Source organism: Myotis davidii, unplaced genomic scaffold, assembly GCF_000327345.1.
Source record: "Myotis davidii unplaced genomic scaffold, ASM32734v1 scaffold292, whole genome shotgun sequence".
Taxonomy (NCBI): Eukaryota; Metazoa; Chordata; class Mammalia; order Chiroptera; family Vespertilionidae; genus Myotis; species Myotis davidii.
The window spans coordinates 597407-618751 of NW_006285042.1; the positions used below are offsets into that span (position 1 = coordinate 597407).

At 39.5% G+C, this 21345-nt stretch overlaps 1 protein-coding gene across 2 annotated transcripts in view; it reads right to left on the reverse strand.

Moving 5' to 3' along the window:
- Positions 1–7426: 7426 nt before the first annotated feature.
- Positions 7427–21345, reverse strand: part of SLC15A2 (solute carrier family 15 (oligopeptide transporter), member 2) — a 29432-nt gene continuing 15513 nt past the window's right edge. Inside the window, exons 8-22 of one of the 2 annotated variants that reach the window (XM_006755342.2) lie at positions 18916–18998; positions 17920–18006; positions 17652–17741; positions 17516–17560; positions 16464–16496; positions 15655–15743; positions 14446–14527; positions 13562–13696; positions 12946–13110; positions 12747–12793; positions 11059–11169; positions 10327–10423; positions 9615–9761; positions 8908–9012; positions 7427–8571 (exon numbers count right to left, since the gene is read on the reverse strand). In XM_006755342.2, the coding sequence (XP_006755405.1) occupies positions 8395–8571; positions 8908–9012; positions 9615–9761; positions 10327–10423; positions 11059–11169; positions 12747–12793; positions 12946–13110; positions 13562–13696; positions 14446–14527; positions 15655–15743; positions 16464–16496; positions 17516–17560; positions 17652–17741; positions 17920–18006; positions 18916–18998 (1493 nt within the window). In that variant the 3' untranslated portion in view covers positions 7427–8394. The other variant, XM_006755343.2, reaches the window with a different exon arrangement.

Below are 21345 nucleotides of genomic sequence, written 5' to 3' on the forward strand. Positions count from 1 at the left end.
GGAGGGTAGGGGAAAGGGGAAAGGGCAACCAAAGGACTTACATGCAGGCATAGAGGCCTGACCAATGGACACGGACAAGAGGGGGGTGGTGGAGGGTGATGTGGGGACAGGGACACATATGTAATATTTTAATCAATAAAAAATATTTAAAAAATATCATTAAATTGTAAATTTATGGGTGTAATCTATGATACATCTATACCTCAATAAATGCTTTTTTTCTACTTGATTTTAACATAAAAAAGGAAATTGAAGTGAAAGTAAAGGTTTTGTTAAACTCCAAATCTTTCATTTCAAGAGATTTTTTCTTATAAAAGAGGCCTCCCAGATTATGAAAAAAGGCAAACAGTTGGATTTATTGTGTTTTAAAACCCCAGGTTTCAAAGGGACTTCCTGGTGAGAGAGAGAGAGAGAGAGAGAGAATGAATGAAACTCATATTTCTTCCACTCTCTGCTCCTTACCTCCCACCTCAGTCTTGTTGTCAAAGTAAACAAATTTCTCAGTATATTTATTTTAGAAAGCCTGAAGAAGATGTTTTTTATTCAAGATTATTTTCCAACATCTAAAGAAGGGATACAAAGGCTTCTGATAGCCATCTTAAAAATCAAAAGCTGTTCTCATCTTTTTTAATTCTGTAGAGTAAAATGTTGTGCTTTTCTTGGGGTAGAGTTCATGGAGAAAAGAGTTTCATGGAAGATAGTGTTTATGGAGTTCATTTTAAGTTCAGCTACATCAAGATGCAAACTAGCCAGGCCTTGGACTTCCTTTCATTATCTCAAATATATTTCACAATTTTTGACAAACAAAAAGATTTACATTTCAGGTAAGTCATTAGACTGTTTGACAGCACAAGTTTTAATTTCTTTACCTTGAATAGCAGGAAACTACAGCAAAGAAATTATAGGTAAGAGAGAACATAGATGAGTTTTGTATTACTGGAGATCTCATCTGAGCCTGAATTAGTTAAATACAAACTTTCTTTAGTCACTTTGATCAAGAATATACTGTACCCTCTAGATTTTATTATCAGAAACAAATTATTTACAGAATAGTGTCCAAATAAAAAAGGACTTTTAGGACCTGTTATTAATTTTATTCAGTTTCTTTTTAAGTTAAAGTTAACGCCCTTGTTAAAAGGAGGCTCAAATTTTGGTTTATATATTTTCTTTATAGATGAGATATATTATTCTGTTTCTGTGTACATAAGTATTCATTTTATCAAACTTTCTATTTATAAGGTGCTTTATAATCACATTCTCATACTTAGTATTGGTTTTATATTTAATGCAGCCTATTCATTCCCAATTCTTTATTTTTATTCATCACTTCATTATCAACGCTTTTGCAATAAGTTCTCATAAAGGCAATCTTCCTTGAGGTTGTTTATGTTTACAAAAGCTGTCAGTGGCCCTAAAATTTTGACCACATTTTGGTATAATTTTTGTTCCATTATCTTTCAGTATTCAATGTTTCTGTGGAAAAGACTGAGTACAATCTGTGGGGATTTTCTTTCTTCACTTCTCTATAGATCAGTGGTTCTTAAAGTATAGTCCCTGGATCAGCAGCATCAATATCACCTGGGAATTTGTTATGATGCAAATTCTCAGGCCCCATTTTACAGCTACTAAGTTAGAAATGTTGGGCATAGAATCCAATATTTTAACAAATCATTTCGGAGTTTCTCGTGCACACTGAAGTTCAATAACTGGTTAAATATTTAAATACTCATTTATTCTGCCTGAATACTTGAAGATTTCTTCCTTTGAAATTTAGTGATCTGGTCAAGAACCAATAAAGTATTGTAAGTAAATGTAGTACTCACTGCCTCCTATGGCCACATCAAAATTACAATTAAAGTTCAGCCAGTGTGACTCAGTGGTTGAGTGTCGACCTATGAACCAGGAAGTCACGGTTTGATTCCCAGTCAGGGCATATGCCCAGGTTGCAGGCTTGACTTCCAATCAGGGCTGTGTAGGAGGCAGTCAGTCAATGATTCTCTTTCATCATTGATGTTTCTATCTCTCCTTCTCCCTTCCTCTCTGAAATCAATACACATTTATTTAAAAAAAATTTTTTCAACTAAAATACAGAACAACCACCACTTAGGACTGCCTGAAATATGGCTGAATGGAAGCCCTACGGTTATAGAATTAAAGAATAAAGCACATTAAAGACTTGTAGGAGGGACAGAGGCATGGAATGGGCTAGTCTGACACCCACATGTGGTATGTTCTTAATCAGGAGGGATATCTAGGATACAGAGGCCTCCCATGAGGAGCAAGGGGTTCCAACCCAAACCAGACCCCTAAGTCCATGTTCCCAGTGCTGGGAAGAGAAGCCCCTGTAACTTTGGGCTGTAAAAACCAGTGGGATTATGGCTGAATGACACAGTTCCTAGAAACTCAGGCAGTTCCTCTTAAAGGGCCAACACATGAACTTCCTTGGACTTGCTTCCTCTGAACTCAAGCATTGGGGAAGTGGCTTGGGGGGATCCAGGGACATATGGGGAAGAACTGGATTGTCTGGAATCAGAGCAAGAACTCGGGTGGCTTTCTCCGAAAAAGGGATGCTTGCAGAGGTCATTGTTCCTAGGCTGAGACCTCCCTCATTGCAGAGCTCACTGTAAGGCGCCATATCTGAGTCTCCATAAACAGGCTCACACTGTTTGCTCTGCCCTGGTGATTCCCTGAGACCCCACCCATCCAATTTGCAGTCCCACCCAAGTTGTTTGCAGTGTCTTATCAATATGAATGGTGTGTCCTGGTTCAGGCTTAGACTTTCCTAAAATCTCTCAAACAAGCAGCAGCTGGCATCAGCATGTCCAATACCACTCAATAAGAGGCCCAGGCTCAGCACTAACAGCAGCCTGCCCTGCTTCATGGCTTGGCCTCTCCTGAGCACTTCCAAGCCCAACATACATAGCAGCCATCTGCAGATCACCCTGTAACTCCTGATGGGTGGCCCTAAGCATGGCACAGGGGGATGACTTTGCATCCCCAGGGCGCCCCAGAACCAGTGCATCTGGTAGATAGCTTCAGACCATTCCAGATTACAACTCTATACATCCACAAGTGACACACTAAAGGGACAGATTCAGTGAACGCCAAAGCCCCACTGAAGTAAGTCCTGCTCCATAGGGGTGTCTCCTGCACAGCAGCTCTTCCACTGTAGTCACAGCTGGTCCTCAGAGCCAATTGGCCTGGGGGGTCATTTCCTCCCAGTGATGCCAACAGCAACCAAGACTCACCTACAAGATAGTGCACACAGCCCACACAGGGGTGTACATGAGGCCCCGCTCAGGTGACTGGGGAGGCTGAGCCACTGGGCCCTACAGGACACCTACTACACAAGACCACTCTACCAATTCCAGGAGACATAGTAATTCTACCTAATACATAGAAAAAAACACAGGGAAACAGCCAAAATGCGCACAGAAATGTCACAAATGGAAGAGCAGAAGAAATTCTCCAGAAAAAGAATTAAATGAAATGGAAGCAAGCAAACTACTATGTACAGAGTTCAAAACAATGGTTATAAGGATGCTCAAGGATCAATGAGAGCTTCAAGGGACTTAGTGCGAATTTAAAGGAACATCAAAGGAACATCGAGGAACATCAAAAACATGAAAAAGGACCAATCAGAAATGAAGGATACACTAACTGAAATGAAGAATAATTTACAGGGAATCAACAATAGACTGGAGGAGGCCAAGAATCAAATCAATGATTTGAAAAGCAAAAAACACTCAACCAGAGAGCAGAAAGAAAAAGGAATCCAAAAATATGAATGTAGTGTAAGAAGCCTCTGGGACAACTTCAAGTGAACCTACATTTGCATCATGGTGGTGCCTTAGTACTACCACAGAGGCAGGAGAGGTTCCTGCCACTGCCACTGTGCTCACCAGCCGTGAGTGAGCCGGGCTTCTGGCTGAATGGTGCTCCCACTATGGGAGCGCACTGACCACCAGGGGGCAGCTCCTGCACTGAGCATCTGCCCCCTGGTGGTCAGTGCATGTCATGGTGACTGGTTGTTCTGCCAGTCATTCTGCCATTTGGTCGATTTGCATATTAGTGTTTTATATAGATAGTGCAGCTTTGAGCTACAAGTGTGACAGGGAAAGGGGAGGGGAGAGTCTACAGCCCAGCCTTCAGGAGCTCTAAGTCCGATAACAAGGTGGCTAATCTTCTATGATGTTACAAATAGCTCAGCCTTTTCCTGGGACCAGAAAATGGTCAGCATTCCTGAGGCAAACTCTTGCGGGGAAGGGAGGTGTCAGTGTCTTGGCACAGCAACCAAATCAAAGTATGTCCTGTCCATGGTCAGTTCTCAAAATGTATTTCTTTTTTGAGTAATGAACCCATCAAGGCATCTTATCATTTTACAGCCTTGTTTCATCCTCCAGTTTCCCAGGGTCTGTACGAAAACTTCTTATCTATAGTTAGTGAGGTGAATACTTATTAAACAATTGTGTCTCTATTCTTATTATGTGCCCTTTCCCACTATCATTATGACAGGCATGTCCTCAGAGCTGGGATGGCTCAGCAGGTAATACATAACAAATCTACTCTAACTTCTCATCTCCCTAAATCTTTCTATTCCTTCCTCTACAAGTAAGAGGGTCATTATGTTTATCTGGATAAAGAAAACTTTCTGTGAAGCAAAGGCCCTTTGGTGAGCAGTTACATAGGACACAAATATTCTGACACTGTGAGTTCATTCTGAGAGATCCCTTCATATAACTCTTTCTCCAGAACAACCGGTTACCAATCCTCATCTTATCCCTTTCATGTCCATTGACTGTCCTGCCAAATCATTAGAACAGATCTATGTCTTATAATAGAGCTGCTCCACAGGCATCTCAACTCAGCGTAGGCCAGAAGTGAATCCAATTTTCAGTCTACTAACAACAAAAAGAGAAAATAATTAGAACTCTACCAACTGCACATGACAGCACATTGAGTCCAGAATCTCTGTGAAGTGCACCTATATAATAATAAACTGAAGTTTATATTCTTCCATCTCCGGTCTAGTACACTCATAATTCAGTTCCATATATATATTCCTCAGGTTCTTGCTGATAAACACTAGTGCAATTTTGTAATTCTTGCCATGCAGCCCTCCTGCTCCCCAATTAGACTTGGCAATTCACCCCATGGGTGTTTTAGGATTTGTCTACAGTTATAGATATGGAGGCAATGAAGGAGAGTGGAGCAGGGCATGAGGAGAATTGCTTCTCACTTGGCAGGAAAGCATCTCAATTGGGATCACTACAGGATCTTTAAGCAAGGCAGGCTCGCCATCAGCCAGGGAGGGTAAAGGCTTCTTTTTCTGTAACAGAGGCTCTGTGGTGTTTGAGTTAGCAGATACTTGGAGTCATCTGAATCCTTCTAGGGTGACCATCGCAATTCTTGAGTCCCATTTGATATCCTGTCCGTTTAATCTTCCTCACTTTTCCCTGAATGTCTGTCCTCTTGTCTGTTTTTATCTCTTTCTATTGCTCTTTTTTTTGGTGTGTCTTTCTTTTGATCAGTTCCGCTTTTCTCTCTGTATTTGCTCATCTGTCTTTTCTGCTGACCACCTTGTGTTACAGGATTATAATTTCAACCCAGTGTAACTTTTGCTCATACAAAGTTTCTGTGGTGCCAACACCCCTACCCTCAACAATCTACACACCTTTCAGTTAAAGTGCCCTAACTCTCTGAACCTTTGTCTAAATTCCTGAGGGACTCTGATGGACCCACTTTGCCAAAGTCCACCCTTGGTCCAAACTCTAAGGATGACAGGGTTACTTAGTATCTAGGACTTCCCCTTTTCTGGGTTGTGGCTGGAAATTTTCTCTAAGAGAAAGATTTGAGTAGGGAGGATCCAGTCCTATCATAGTGCCCTTCTTGCTCTTCCTCAATATGCCATTACTTCTTTAAGACCTTTACACTCTCTACAGTCTTGACAGTCAGTCAAGGTAATTGAGGTAAGTTTGCACACAGGTAAGGTAGATTATTCATCTTTGTTTTTCCAGTACCTAACTTAGTGGATGGCGTATAGTAGAACTCAAACGAGTATTTGGATAAACAATAGCTCTCTTAAAAAACTGGAGATGTTAGCCAACCACATGGTTAGAATATAAGCCTTCATTGTCATGTAGCTGCCCCAAACATCTAATGTTACCTGTATTAACAGATGTGTATTGTGTGGAGAAAGGCTGATCCTAGTTCTTCTAGTCAGACCACTTCTGGAATGTTGTATTTGGCTCTAGATATCACATATTAAGAAGGATTCTGATCTACTGGTGCATTTCAGACAAAAGATATTTTTCAGAAGAGGAAACACAGGGTAGTGCAAGGAGAGACTACGGCCTTGGGGAGGAGCTGAAGAAACTGAGAATCTTTAGCCTGATGAATACTTACTTGATGATTGTGGAGGAGAGGTGAAAGCTCTAGACAAATAGCAAACGGTCTGCAACGTGAAAGCAGGGCTTAAGCTTATTCTTGTGAGCTAGAAAGAAAAGAACCAAGGTGGGAGGCGGTTTCAGAAAAGAAGCTGTAGCTGGGTATATGTAAGAATTCCCTAAACTAGCGTTCTGCAGGACACTACACCATGTTAGGCTATACAAAGTGTTTCTACTGCAGGATTTCTCAGAATCTTTAATATACAAATGTTAAGAAAAAGATATAATATGCCCCGTTCCCCAAATATATTTGTCCATACAAAATTTTATTCACCGAGCACTGTTCACATCTCTTCCAACAATATTTCATTGACCAGATTGAGTTAAAGCTGCTCTGGTTCACATCAAGACACAGCATCTGGGGAAACTGGGTGGTGTGCTGTCACTTCAGTACTTCTGAAACCTTGGTCACTACAACTAAAGTATACGACGTTTGGGAAACTGGAGCAACTTCTCTTACTTGTTATGTTTACAGTGTGAGATGCAACCCAGTTCTAAATGACAATAATGGAGCAAAACCAATGAAAATGAGGCTCTCTCGTAGAGTGGTTCTGAACTTTTTTTCCTAGCAATACATCGTAATGACATTCCCATTCTTGTCCAAGGATTCATTTATTGTGTGCAAGGTAATGTTTCTCACCTTTTCACTGACACAGAAACAAACAAACAAAAAACCCTCATGTTCTGCCCTCCTGCCCTCCCCGCAGATTGTTCTAGGATCCTCATATGGAACCATTCCCCTCCATTTGAGCATCACCATTTTAGAAACTCAAAACTATAGTATTAATATAACTTTTTAATAAGAAAGAAATTCCCAGGCCTAAGTCAAAAAATGGTATTTAAAAATTGTGAGGAAAGTAAGTAAGAAAAATTATCAAAATGAAGCCACTTAAATTGGGGGGAAAGGAGACATATGTAAAACTTTAGACAATAAAAAAAAATCTAAAAAAATGAAGGCACTTATTTGAGGCTGAAGGGAATAAAATAAAAAAAGGAAGATGGATTCATAAAAATATTGCTGTTATTAAATATTTGTTGCAATAAGTAAGACATGATATAATAATGAGAAAATGCTGACCCAACAACATTGAAAGGACAGGGTTTCAAAATTATAATTAGTGTCTATACAACTGTTCACAGGACATAAGCCAGAGTTGAAGCATTGTAGTCACTAAGAAGAATGTACATTGCAGAAGAGGGATCATCAGGATTTCCACAATTTAGACCCATTCCTGTTTCCCAGAACCAGATGTACCAGTGTGTATTATCTTTAATTTGATTTCCAAAGATCAATCAGTGCTTAGAAAGGGATGTTTGGGTTGGTAGATAAAATAGTATAATTATAAGAAAGATGTATCTTCTCATGTTAATAAAATGTCAGTCTGTTATTCTGTACTGAAAAATTTACTAAGGTTTTATCAAACTTGGATAGTTGATAAGCCAGACCCTAGACCAGATCACACCAGATATACCAATTCTTGAGGTCCTTGTGAATAATTCAATTGCATTGCTCATGAAGAAACTTGAAATACCATTTCTCTCTTATTCTGCAATTTTGCCCCTAAATCAGCACCTCAAAAAGTGGGGTCTTCTGTTCTAAATAGCAGGTAAAGGAATTCCCACATAATTTTGCATACACACAGAGACAAATCTCAATTATACATTTGTGTTTTCTTGGCCATTTGGAGATCCAGGCCAGTTTCACCAACACAACACATGGTTTACTGAGTTCACTGATAAATGGGAAGACATAAAGTCTCGGGGCCTCATTCTTTAACGGACTGAAAAATACAGAACTGCCTCTATCATGGGAGAAAAGTGGAGGAGACCAGCTCATATATGATGCCACCTCACTCCCCTAACCAAATGGAAGGAAAAAATGTTTGAAGTTCAGTGATGGCCAAGACCAGAGTCAGGAATCTGGAACTGGGCAGAGTCCCAGGAGTCATTAGAGCTTTGTGTTCTTGGTCTCCAGGTTTATTGTGTTCTCTTGGATATGGGGAATCTTCTTAGCTGCTGGCTCCTGAATATCCTCTGACTTTAGAGGAACATAGTAGTAGCCCATGATGGAGAAGATCAGGCAGACCAGCATCAGGAGACACGAAAACAAAGTGAATTCGACCCACTGCAGGAAGAAATATATATAAGAAAAAAATATGGTGAAATCTAAAACTAAAGGGATCTTCAAAGGGCGAGAACGGAGGAGCAAATTGACCCAGGCTCGCCATTTAGACAGAGGTTTGCTAGGAGAAGACTGGGTTCACTCATCTTTCCTCACATGGGTATATAGTGGACATTACTGATACTTACATATGTCTATTTTTCTAGCAAGGTCTGTGTGCGTCCAACTCATCTATCCTGGGGAATGTGGAAGACAGAGGGATGGAGGAGGAGGAAAAAGAGGAATTTGAAGGGGAAACCTTGGGTAGATTACAAGCTCCTCTTTCTCTTGGATCCATACCTGTACCAGGTCGCTGAACTGTGCCACAGTAAGCACAATGAAATTGCCAACTCCAATTGTCAACAACCAGGCTGCCTGGAGTACAGATTTCATGCTAGAGGGAGCCTAGAGAAGACACAAGTTTGTCAGTAAACGAAATCCCTACACTACTCTCATGCCCCATGCATCTATCCAGAAAACTTCTTCCACAAAAGTTTCCAGATTCAACTTTTCTCACTGAGTTCAGCTATCACATTGACTCAAGGGGTATTAATTATGTTAATAGTAATAACAGAATGGAGTTCTTATTAATCAAATATTTTAACTCATATTATATAATCTTCATTACAACCCTAAGAGATAAGTTCTATTAATATTCTTATTTTATACATAAAAAATAACACTAGAGAAATGATTATTCACTTGCTCAAGATTACACAAAGGGTTGTGTGGCCAAAATTTGAACATAGGCAGTTTGACTCCACAGCCCTTATTCTTAATTTTTAAGTATCTTTTCCTAGATATCAAATACCATAGACTACTATGCTGCATGATCATGGGAATCAAGATGACTCTCTGTTTAGGATCATGTATAAGGAATCTAAAGCCAAAATATATGAAGATCTTGGCCAGGTCACATATCTATTTAAGGCAGTGCCAGGAAAATAATTTACCATCTTCAATCTAAGCCCTATCTCCACCTCCATTTCCCACCTGAAAAAACCTACCTGAGAATAAGAAAATTCAAGTCCTGTGACAGAGAACATGACCTCCCCAGCTGTCACCAGCACATATTGTGGTAGCTGCCATGCAATGGATATTTTGTTGGCCGGAATGTCTTCTGTCTTCCAAGCCTGGGGACCCTGACGGGTGCTCTTAGTGAGGGAAAGAAGAAATTGGTTTGTCAGTAGTCCCAAATAAATATTCCTTACCTACAGCATTCTATGATCTTATGTCCATCCCATCTTTATATTTTTATCCTTTTACTACCTTCAAGAGATTGAGCAATTTCTAGTTTCAGGGTTGGTTTTTTTTTGAAATTTCTTTTGGTAACACTGCAACTCACTAGCCTGACTTAGGATATTGACATTAATATAGTCCTTAAATGGCAAAATATTTTGTTATTATATGTCAAAATGACCATCTTTGTTTTCTTAGAGCCATAATGAGACTGAAGGAGACCATGTCACCTCATAGCAATGACTCAAGATAAATTAATTCTTCCATTTTCCCAGATCCTGTGCCTGCTACCAATTATATCTCTTTTTATATCCCATATGGAGACCTCAGTCATAAAATCATTAGAATCTATCATCTTACACTAGAAATAAGTATGTGATCCTATCTTGCTACAAAATCTTCTTTGGATTCCAGGATAGACACAGACATAGATACAGCTTACATGGTAGGAGAGTGCAGGGGTAGCCATGAGCTACTTACATTAGTAATAACAAACAAATAAGCTGCACCAAAGTTTAGTAGACCCAAATTCAGCAAAAAGTCATCATCTTCTGTTTTACAATGTACTGCAGAGTATCTGGAACAGGAGGAGGTTAGGTTAGAATAAACATCATAGCTTAGAAAAGCACCCCCATTATCACAAGAAAGAGTGATCTCATCTCTTTATTGATGGTGAATCGAGCAGCAAAACCACCCATTTCTCTTAAAGAGAGAATTCTCAAGGAGTAAATTATTTTCATGCCAGATTTTTCTGCCCCTGGTCTAAGCCCCTTATTATCTGTCTGGTATTTTTTTTTTAACTTAAACCTGAATAAAGAAGGCACAAATCATCTTCTTTTACGGACACCAGGCTCTTAAGTCTTATTAATTTTTCTCAGCATAAAACGGTGAACCCAAAAGGATAAGCCTGAATTACTGATGTGCCAGTAGGCAATACCAAAGGATAGAAGTGGGAGTCCATAATAAACTTTGCAAACCTCCCAGAGATGGGCCTTATTAACTTCATAGCAATCATGATCTCAATACACCTGTGTAGAGAAAGATGAGACTAAGGGAAGGAGGCAAGGGTCAAAAAAGAGCTGGAGTCTGTGTATACTCAAGATTAGCCAAGATATACCCACTATCTTGACATACCGCCACCTATATGCAAAGAAAGCATTTTAAAATTTGTTGATAAAAGTAAAATGTTCAAAGGGTAATGAATGTACTTACTCTCCTATTTGTACAGTTCTGTAAGCAGACACACCATAGTCTTCACCAACATTAAGTGAGATATCTGCACCCAGGTTGATGTTGACCTCTTTATGCAAAGTGTTAAGGAACCTAAAGGTAGAGACATGGTTACAGATCAGACAAAGCTTCCCAAGCAACAACACATGATAAAAGGGTAAGGGGATTTTTCTTTTGTTTGCCATTATATCCCAGTGCCTAGAATAGTGCCTGATACATAAAAGGTACATCATGTGTATTGTTAACTGAAGGAATGAATCAACTCAAATGTAAAAAGTATCAATAGTCTTCTTAGCTGTCCCTAACGTTCTCATTCCTAAAGGAATAGCTTTCTATCTGCCATACCCTCACCTGATCTCTAGCTGGATGGACACTATCCCATGGCAGTCTGAGTTTCCTCCCTAATCCAGCTTAGGTGCATCCAATATATTTCCCTCTTATAATGGTGGGGTTCACCAACTGCTACTCCATTAAGAAAAATGATTATATAAATATATACCAGTATGCTCAAACCTCAGAGGGAAGGTAGGGGAGAGTGCGGGTAAGGGGGAGAGATCAACCAAAGAACTTGTATGCATGCATATAAGCATAACCAATGAACACAGACACCAGGGGAGTGTGGGGGGGGGGGTGCTATGGGGGAATAAGGACACATATGTAATACCTTAATCAATAAAGAAAAAAATGATACTTTATCTTCTTATAAATGATTTGACTTATGCAAACTCAGACTCCCAGCCCATAATAGATCCATCATTATTGTAGAGTCTGCAGACAATCCTGGACACTTCTAGAACGATCTTTTTAGTCTTCTGAACCTAGGCCTCTAAGTATGGGTTCGGGGTACATTTCTATTTTGATAGCTTGTGCTTTTTTCTTTGGCCCATGGAATAAAAAGGGCAGTTCCCTCTAGAATCCTTAAGTTGACTCCTGGACTTTTTAAATAATCCTATGCTAATCTAGAAGTTTCCCCTTCCATCCCTTCTGAAAGTTCCTGTGGCTCTCCAACCCAGGAAAGTCCTATCAACTTTTAACAACAACTACCTACTAGTAATCTTGATGGCCATACGCATGTGCATCTGTCCATTTCATGTCCGATTCCTGCCACAGAAAGCAGGTGACCTCTTCAGTGCCCCAGCTCTGAAACTGTCCTAGGCTGTCTGACAAGACCTTCAGACTTTTCTGAATTCACAACCAAGTCTTTTCACTCCAAATGTATCACCTTTACTACACCAAGATGCCTCTATAAGTTTAAAATAAAAACTATACTTTCTTTAAAAACACAGTAAAAATAGAAGCCCAACTACCAACAATGAAGCATTATTTGCTTACTTCTAAATTTCTCTCTGGTCATCAGAGAGAGGAAAGTACTGGGTTATTTTCCTGAGAACAAGATAAGTGGATAAAATTCGGTATAGGAAATGCATGCATCAGAGCACAGGAGACATACACAGACACAGGGTCATCTTTGAATGCCACATGGGAAAGCAAGCCTATCTGCTCTGCGTCCTGGAAAATGCCTTCTGACACCTATGCCCCTGACATCCCAGGAGAGAATCCCTGCACCAGACAAGTAGAATGTTAGGCCTCATTATCCGAAGCCCCACAGATCAGAAGAGGCCCAAGATTCATGAGAACAGAGTGGCCTGGGATTTCCTTGACATCCAAACCTCACGGCTGTCATCCCATTGGTTGTTATGTTTTCCGCATCCTTCACCTTAAATAAAGGAAAGTAAAAATCAGTCACAGCTGACAACAGGGAACCAATAATCAGAAAAATTTATCATTAGGCATATCCTTGGTAAGCTATTGATGAGCCAGTCATCACATTCTAAGGTAATTTGGAACCAAGACCACTCCTCAACTTACCATCATGCTGGAAATACTTTCCCCATCTTCTCGAATGATCAGACTGTACCACTTCTTCTCCTCCACAGAATGCTCAGTGTAGACAGACAAATTGTGGTATTTCAGGTGGAAGTGAAAATCCTGGCTTTTTGTCTTCAGGTGAAGTTTGGAATAGTGTGGCATTTTCTGTAGGATGAAAAACCTGTCACACTCACCTTCTACCCCATTTTGGACATCATAATCCCATAGCTTCCCATGCGAGTAACCTCAACATTATCTGTTAAGCTAGTAATTCCATTTTTGTGAGTATATCATAGGAGTAATTAGAGGGATGCATAAATATTTGTGAGTAAGGATAGTCATTATAGGATTTACATATTATAATACTTACAATTACAATAACTTCTGATTTTAAAATTATTGCCATTTTACAGGTGCTTACACTGAAGTTTAGAGGTAAAATAACTTGTTCAGGGTCTTGAAGCTAGGGAGTGACAGAACTGGAAATTGGACTGGGGCAGTTTGACTTCACAAATGCATGCTCCACAAATGCATAATGTAGTTAGCCACTATATTATGCTGCTGCTTTGGTGTATAATCAGAATGTGTTTCTAATTCTTTCAAGTCCATTTCTCACCTGAAAAGATCTGATGGACTCTGGCAACAAAGAATTGTTGTCATCTCCCATCACTGTCACCTTCACCTCATCATCTGCCAGATTCAAGACTTGTAGGAAAATCTCTTGGGGACCTGGCTGGGGTGGAGCCATTTCCTTAGGACAGAGAACACACGTTAGAATCACTAATAAACAACCCTGTGGATACAAGGAGAACAGATATCTCAGTCCTATCTCTGACAGCCTAGTCCCGTGGTCGGCAAACTACGGCTCGCGAGCCACAGTACCCTAATTAAGTTAACAATGTACCTACCTATATAGTTTAAGTTTAAAAAATTTGGCTCTCAAAAGAAATTTCAATCATTGTACTGTTGATATTTGGCTCTGTTGTCTAATGAGTTTGCTGACCACTGGCCTAGTCCATCTAATCAGGACAACACAGTTTTCTCCTACTAAAGACCATTTGGCTTAGGTAACTCTGAAGTCAGACTAGAGGGGGAAACACCAGCTCAATGCAGCAAGCACAGGTGTCAGGTAACAACCTTCATACTTTTTGACTCAGCTGTGGCCTCGTACATCATTCCCCAATAGTGGCCATTCAATCTGTCAAAGGGTATATGTGTAAGTATCTGGTAAGGTATCATATAAGCTTGTGTTTCCAAAGAGATGGCTGGATACCTTGATATAAGTGTTTGGAAATTCCTTGACAATATATTCTGAATCACTCAGGTGGGAGCTGAGCCTCCTTTTCATTGCTGCTCTACCTCTGTACCTACTCATTTGTCACAAATATGAGTTATGCACCTTCTTTAAAACAGGTACTGTGCTAGGTCCCAGGGAATCAGAAGAGTGAACAAGATAGATAAGGTCCTGTGCTCATGGAGCTTAAGAATTATTGAACTCACATTAACTTTTGTCTCTACAACTGCCACAACTGCAAATGCCAGGCACGCTAGGATCATACCAACAGCCATTTTTCTAAGCGATCTGCAGAGGAAAGGGAGAGACATTTATACCTAAACTTTAGAGTTTAAAGGATAAAATCCACCCCCCCACCCAAGCCTACCATTAAAGACCTTTCCTGATTTGGCCCCAATTACTTTACAAAGTATTTCCTAGAACTCCCCTTCACACATCTTTTCTTCTCCCTTTACTTGAGTCGCACTGAATGGTTCTTTGTAATGCACCACATTCCCCACATTTATCTTTGTTTATGTTTTTTCTCTCCATCACGTCATAATAACAAGAAGAATAGTATGCAGTCAGATTAGAACATTCACCATATGCCAGGCGCTATATATTATTACTTCATTTTCCTCTTGTTCAGAAGTTTTTCTTGACCCTGGCAGCAGACTTCTCTACACTTCCCTGGCACTTTGCTCCCCTATTAGGGCCACTAACATATTTTACCTTGTGTAATAATTATATGTGCACATGTTTCACCTCCTTATTAAACAGTAAACCTCTTGAGGGCAAGATTTGTGCTTTTACATTTGCATGGCTTGTTGCTGAACCCACATCAATGAATGAGTAAATGATAAAAGGCCATTTTAGTATGGTAAAGTGGTCATTAAATGGAAATTGCTATTAAATCGGGAATTAAGAGGTTTACAACACTCCTCTGTCAAACTTATCAAAGAATAATAACCACTTCTATGGGAGAAAGCAGTAAATAGGGACAATTCTATCCCCACTCTTACCAGGTCCCCTTACTTGTTTTATAGGGACAATAGGAGATTTAAAGGGATTCATTGTCATCAAAGGCTTTAGACTTCTTTGAAGAGGCAACATTCAAGAACAAAGCAAAAAGTTGGAAAGTGAGAGACCACTCTCACATACTCTTGAGTTTCCATGAAACTTAGACATAGCCCTTCAACATTGCACAGTTCAGAAGGCAGTAATGGCTTAGACTCCCTACAATAAGAACTAATTCATTCTAATTCCCATCCTCTGGTATTCATTGTGTGTAATCTAACATGGGTAAATAGAACCAGAAAAAAGTTATAAAACCAAAACAAATCATCACTAGGTAGAAAACTACTGACATTGAATTTTTACCAAACGGGGCAAAGATTGAGTCAGTCTGGAGGAATACAGGCATAATGAGCACTTACGAGAAGTTGACTCCACACTTGGAGACCAGAGGATAGATGACAAGGTCAAACAATGGGATGAAGATAAGAACCAGAAGGGGATTTAGTACCTGCAATACCATAGTAAAGAAGATTAGTTACAAGTGTTCTCCTATCATAAGTGTGAGCATGTGCTCTCATTTGCTTTTGTGCCTCCTTTTTTACATCCAAAGACACTTTTCTCATACAAAGTACAAAATGATTCCATATCTCTTCATCTCTTTACACCTAAGACTCTATTTCCCTTGCATAGCACCTTAGTTTCCAATATCCCAAGGAACCAGTTTCACTCTGAACCTGTTTTTCTGTCAATCAATTGAGTGTTCCCATTTTCACTTGTCATGTCCATTTCCACAGCCCAAAGGAAAATGTCAAGGCCAGAAGAAATGGAAGGAAGAATTGGGGATTCTTGAACAAAGAGTTAAAAAAAAAAAAGAACTAAGAGTCACCAATGAACAGAGATTCTGACTTCGTTGCTCATACAACAAAGCCTTCTACTTTCGTTGACAACATTTCCATTATATTGTGCCAGGGATAAAAGTCCAATGCTTATACTTTTCCTGTGAGCTCAAAACTTACTCTCCTTGGAGTTGGTCAGGAGCTACTTAATTAACAGAAGATGTAAAAGAGAAGTGTGGAGCTTAAAGAGAATATGTTCATCCCTATGCTTAGCACTCTTCAGCATACAAGGGAAAATAACATCAAATTATGGTTGGCAATCCTAATACTACAGGTAGAGGTATAAATGAGGAAAGAAAAAAAGTCCCCATGACTACAAAGAAGTGTCCTACCTGCATCTGGTCCGGCTGAAGCACAATAAAACCCTGAAATATTATAATAAATTAAATTTAGAGGTGGCTAAAGACAAGAAAAGCCTAAATCAACAATCTTGGTAATTAACAGGCAATAAACATGCCAGTAAGTTAAAATTCACCAGGTCTTTGGTTCAGCCATTATCATGCTTGTAAGGATATATGGGCTGAACAGACTGTTAATGGCTTCAGGCTATGTTTGCTGAAGGCAGATGCCCTAAGGCAGAATATTCTTTTCTATGTACCATACTTTCCTTAACCTCGGAGAGAATAGTCAGTGTGTTTTTATTCATCTCAGTAACTGCAGTCATAGGTAGTAATCATGTGAAGGACAAGATATCTGGTTTAGGGTAAAGATTCCCACTGATACAGGGTTCTCCAGGGGGGTAATCATGGTAAATCCTGGACAACCAGAGGAAGGAAAAAGGTAAACTTATATTTGACAGGCTGCAAAGAAGCTAGCTAATAAGACCCTACCCTCTTCACAACTGTGATGGCAGAAAAATAAGACAATAATCTAGAAAGTGGAATGATTGAGAGCAGAGATGGAACTTTATGTGAGTTTGCCAAAGAATGGAGGTTGGAAAGAGAGATAAAAATGCTTACAACTTTCCTAATTTTTCCATATCCATGTGCAAAATATTCCATGTGCAGATCCTCTGCTGTGAATCTTGACTGGGATGGGGCCAGTGTACTAGCACCATTAAACCTGTCTCTGCTGTGCGGGGCAGGCATAGATGGAAGAAAGCCATCACTATCCAAGGTCTGTATCCCTTTGCTACCTTTTCAATACTTCCTTGTACACATTTTAACCTTTCCCATCCTTCTGTTCCTGATTTCTAAAGGCAAGACTCTGGTTTTTATTTCTAGACTAGATTTCTTTATTTTGCCTACTCAGTATTTGCATGCTAAAGGCACCTGGCTTATGACCTTAAGTCCATTTTCAGGGAAAAACACAAAGAAATTAATTTTTCCCACGTATGGATTATAAAGAAAATAACAGACTTCTCTGGAAAATCTCTTCCACTCACCAAATTCCTGTTCATCCTGGTGGCTTGCAAGGTCCATCGTGAGCCCTAGGGCAGACAAATGCCGTTAGGAGAAATCCCTTTTCTGTGAGAGGGTAAAGGCTGGAAGAGGAGAGGCTTTCAAAAGAAGTATTCTTACCTGCTGTTCCAGAAGGGCCCAGAACATGGGCAATGGGATATAAAGGAATAGTATCCTGGTCAGTGCCTTCACATCCATAATGAGCTGCTTCTGCAACACACGGGAAAGGAGGAACAGGCTAACTGGGTAGACACGGTTTTCATGCTTGGAGTAGAGGTAGCCCAGAACAGTAAGAGAAGATGTTAAATGCCACAGGAGGGAATCGATTTGGGTATTAGGAGAGATGTTACAGAGATATTTATAAGATATTTCTGAAACTCCAACTTACTGGGTATTTCTCAGCTGCCCAGTCCAGCCAGTGCTGTCGCTTTGGAATGTCCCCAGAACGGTTCTTGAAACGGTTGGAAAGAGCAAACTAGGGCAAAGCATAGACCTCAGAGGAGAGACAAAAAGAAACCTTCCCCTGCTTTTTTATTTATTTTTATTGATTAAGTTATTACATATGTGTCCTTATCCCCACATTACCCCCCTTCCCCCCACCCCACTCATGCCCTCACGCCCCCCCTTGTTGTCTGTGTCCATTGGTTAGGCCTATATGCTTGCATGTAAGTCCTCCCCTGCCTTTTTCAAGTCATCATCACTTCTCTGAAACAGACATACTTCAAGTGACTTATTCCGATGCTTTGATTTAATCAGACATTAAATTTCAAAATATTCCAGATATAATGTTATTTATCCTTATGTCTTTTAAAAATTTAATTTAATTTCCATCACCATTTATTCTCCCTATACCCTTTTCCACCTCCACCCTCCTCCACCCCACAGCCACCACACTGTTGCTCATGTCAATGAGTTTTTTCTCTCTTTTTTCTCTTTTTTGCTCAATCCCTCCACCCCACCCTCACTCTCCCCCACTGCCAACAGCTGTCATCCTGCTCTGATTGCTTATTTCACTTAGCATAACATTCTCCAGGTCCATCCATACTGTCACAAAGGGTAACGTTTTCTTCTTTTTTACGGCTGAGTAGTATTACATTTTGTAAGTGTACCATTGCTGTTTTATCCACTCATCTACTGATGGACACTTATAACTACATTTCAGAAGATTTTTTCCAATTTAAAAAATGATTATGTTTTTCTTTTTTACTTAGAAGTTAAGTAGGGGAACAGAGGAAGACTGGTTAATTTCAATTTGCCAAAAGGCACAGATGTAGAACAGAGGTCATTGAGAAAAATGTAGATCTATGTTTGAAGGTCTCTATGCTCAGCATAGCATCTCTTTGTCTTTGATTGAAAAAGGCAGGTAAACAATTCATGGACTTACCCAGATGCATTTGATAACTTGAGTCACTATGTTTCCTTCTGGAGGTGTTTTTTTGTACATTTTGCTTCCCATTGCAAACACAACTGCAGTTGATACACAAACAAGGTTCTTAGCTTCTCATTCAGCACATTCAGTACCCAAGGCTAAGGACAGACTGCTGATGTGTAGGAGTGACTGGCAGATCATCTCGTCAAGGGAGGAACCTCACTTAACACTTCCTGACTTGAGAGTTATAAAAGTTATAAAAAGAATTAAATGGTCAATTGTTAAAAGAGATGTCTGTTGAGACTTTTCTGTAATCACAGAAATGGAAGTTATCTTTGAGTTCTCACTCTTCTTTCTCCATCTCCACATCTGATATGTTACCAGCTTTCATTGATCTTGCTTTAGTCGGCAGGCTCTTTTCCACTACCATTGCTACAACTCTTATTTAGGACCTCACAGCTTCTACCCTGGGTTATTACAATGGCCATCATCTAGTTCCTCAGTCCCTGGTCTATTCTTCCCCTATCTGATGCCAAATTAAAACTTTCTTTTCAGGACCTACCTAATAAACCCAAGCCCCTGGCATGAAATACCATCCCAAATTAATTATTGTTTTGATGGTTATTATTATTACTATCTATTGAAGGTTTATTCTTATATGTAAAGTGTTAAACATTTTACATACATGAACTGATTTAACCTGACAAAATATGTACTGCTCTCTCCACTTTACACACAAAGAAATAGAATATTAAAATATTAAGCACCAGATTCAAGGTTAGAAAGCTAGAAATTGCCAGAAACTACACTTTAGACCCGAGGCCTGTCTGATTCAAAAATCTATGCTCTTAAATATCAAAAAGCTTCTCATTCACTCCTTCTTGCATTAAAACTTGTGCTAGATACTACCAGGAATAAAGTTAAAAAAAAAAAAAAAGGCGTGGCCTCTGTCCACAACGTAGCTCACCTCAGCTTACCATTTCCCACTTTACGTTTCATTACAGAGAGTAATGCTCTAACCACTATTCATCATTCCTACAAAAAAAATTATCTTCTGTGCTATTTCTGTTCTTAAGCTTATTCTTTGCCCTTAATCTACATCTTCATTCTTTAAGCACATCTCCTCAGATAATTGTGGACACATTTTTATTTTCTTACTTTTTCTTATACTTTCCAAATAATCAGCAATGAGCTGATAATACTTATATAATTATAAAGTGCTTTTGATTCAAGTTTTTTAAATTTAGCTAAAATCAATGGGGAGACTCCAGCTTAGATGTACTTTCCTCCTCAAGGGATTTTCCTGCTCAAGCAAGATGTCCCTCTAGCTGATCATTTACCAAAGATGCCTTTTCAGTGGCATTTCCAATATCCTTACACACGAGAATGCCTAAGTCACCTTAATTTCACTGACCTTAACTGTTTAACTTCTCCATTCCTCTCTGTCAGATTCACTCTACCACCTTTTCTTTACTCATCCTCAGTTTCCCCAATGCTCCTCCAAATAGTACTCTTTAACAATTATAACCTTCTTATTGTTGATAGAAAAAAAATGGTTCAGGAAAAGAATGCTAATTCTGTGAGACAAATAGGCAAATAAAGAGGTATCTAGACAAGAGGAAGATTTTGGATATGGAATAAACTGCCCCTGAAGCTGAGAATGATCCTAGAAAGAGGCTGGGAATCTCAGGAATTCTGATCTCAAAAGTGACATTGGAATGATGAAAGGAAGGCCAGGTAACCAACCCAAAAAGGTCACCTTTAAATTTCAAGGCTACTTCTAAAGAAGATGAGTAGGGACCTTGAGTTTCTAGTATCTTCTCCCTGTTGATGTAAGAAATGTTCAAATCTGTAGGGAATTGTATAAGTTCATTTGAGCCAAACTGATGACAATGCCAGGGAGCAAGACTTCTAATGCTCTGGGGAATGATAGTCATGTGGTTTCTTATACACATTTGGAGTTAAGAAGGGGACATAAAGAATCTTACATAAAGATGGAGAAAGCAAGGCGGGGATTGGATTACAGGATAGTTAGCAAGATTATGTGCTCCTCTGAGGGTGGTTACACCTATGAGGGGTCTGGAAAAGTTGTATTAACTTAGATGCACAAAAACAATGGACAGGGCTTGTCGAAGGCAAAGATAACATTTTTACTAAAGCAGTTATATGCCTGGCCAGTTAGGAATTTACGACCAGATGACTCTGGGAGGTTACTTTCAGTCACTGAACATGTCAGATTTATTATAGAACCCCTTTTCATCATATCCTGATGATGTTGCCTCTTACATCATGAAAATGGAAACTCCCCCCATCTTCTTGCCATCAAACCTATTAATTCCAGTATCCACACCCATCTTCTCCTTCCTCCAGGTATGTGAAGGTAATATTCTTCCTCCTGTACAAGGATAATTCTGCCATCTGTGCTTTCATACTGATCTTATTGTC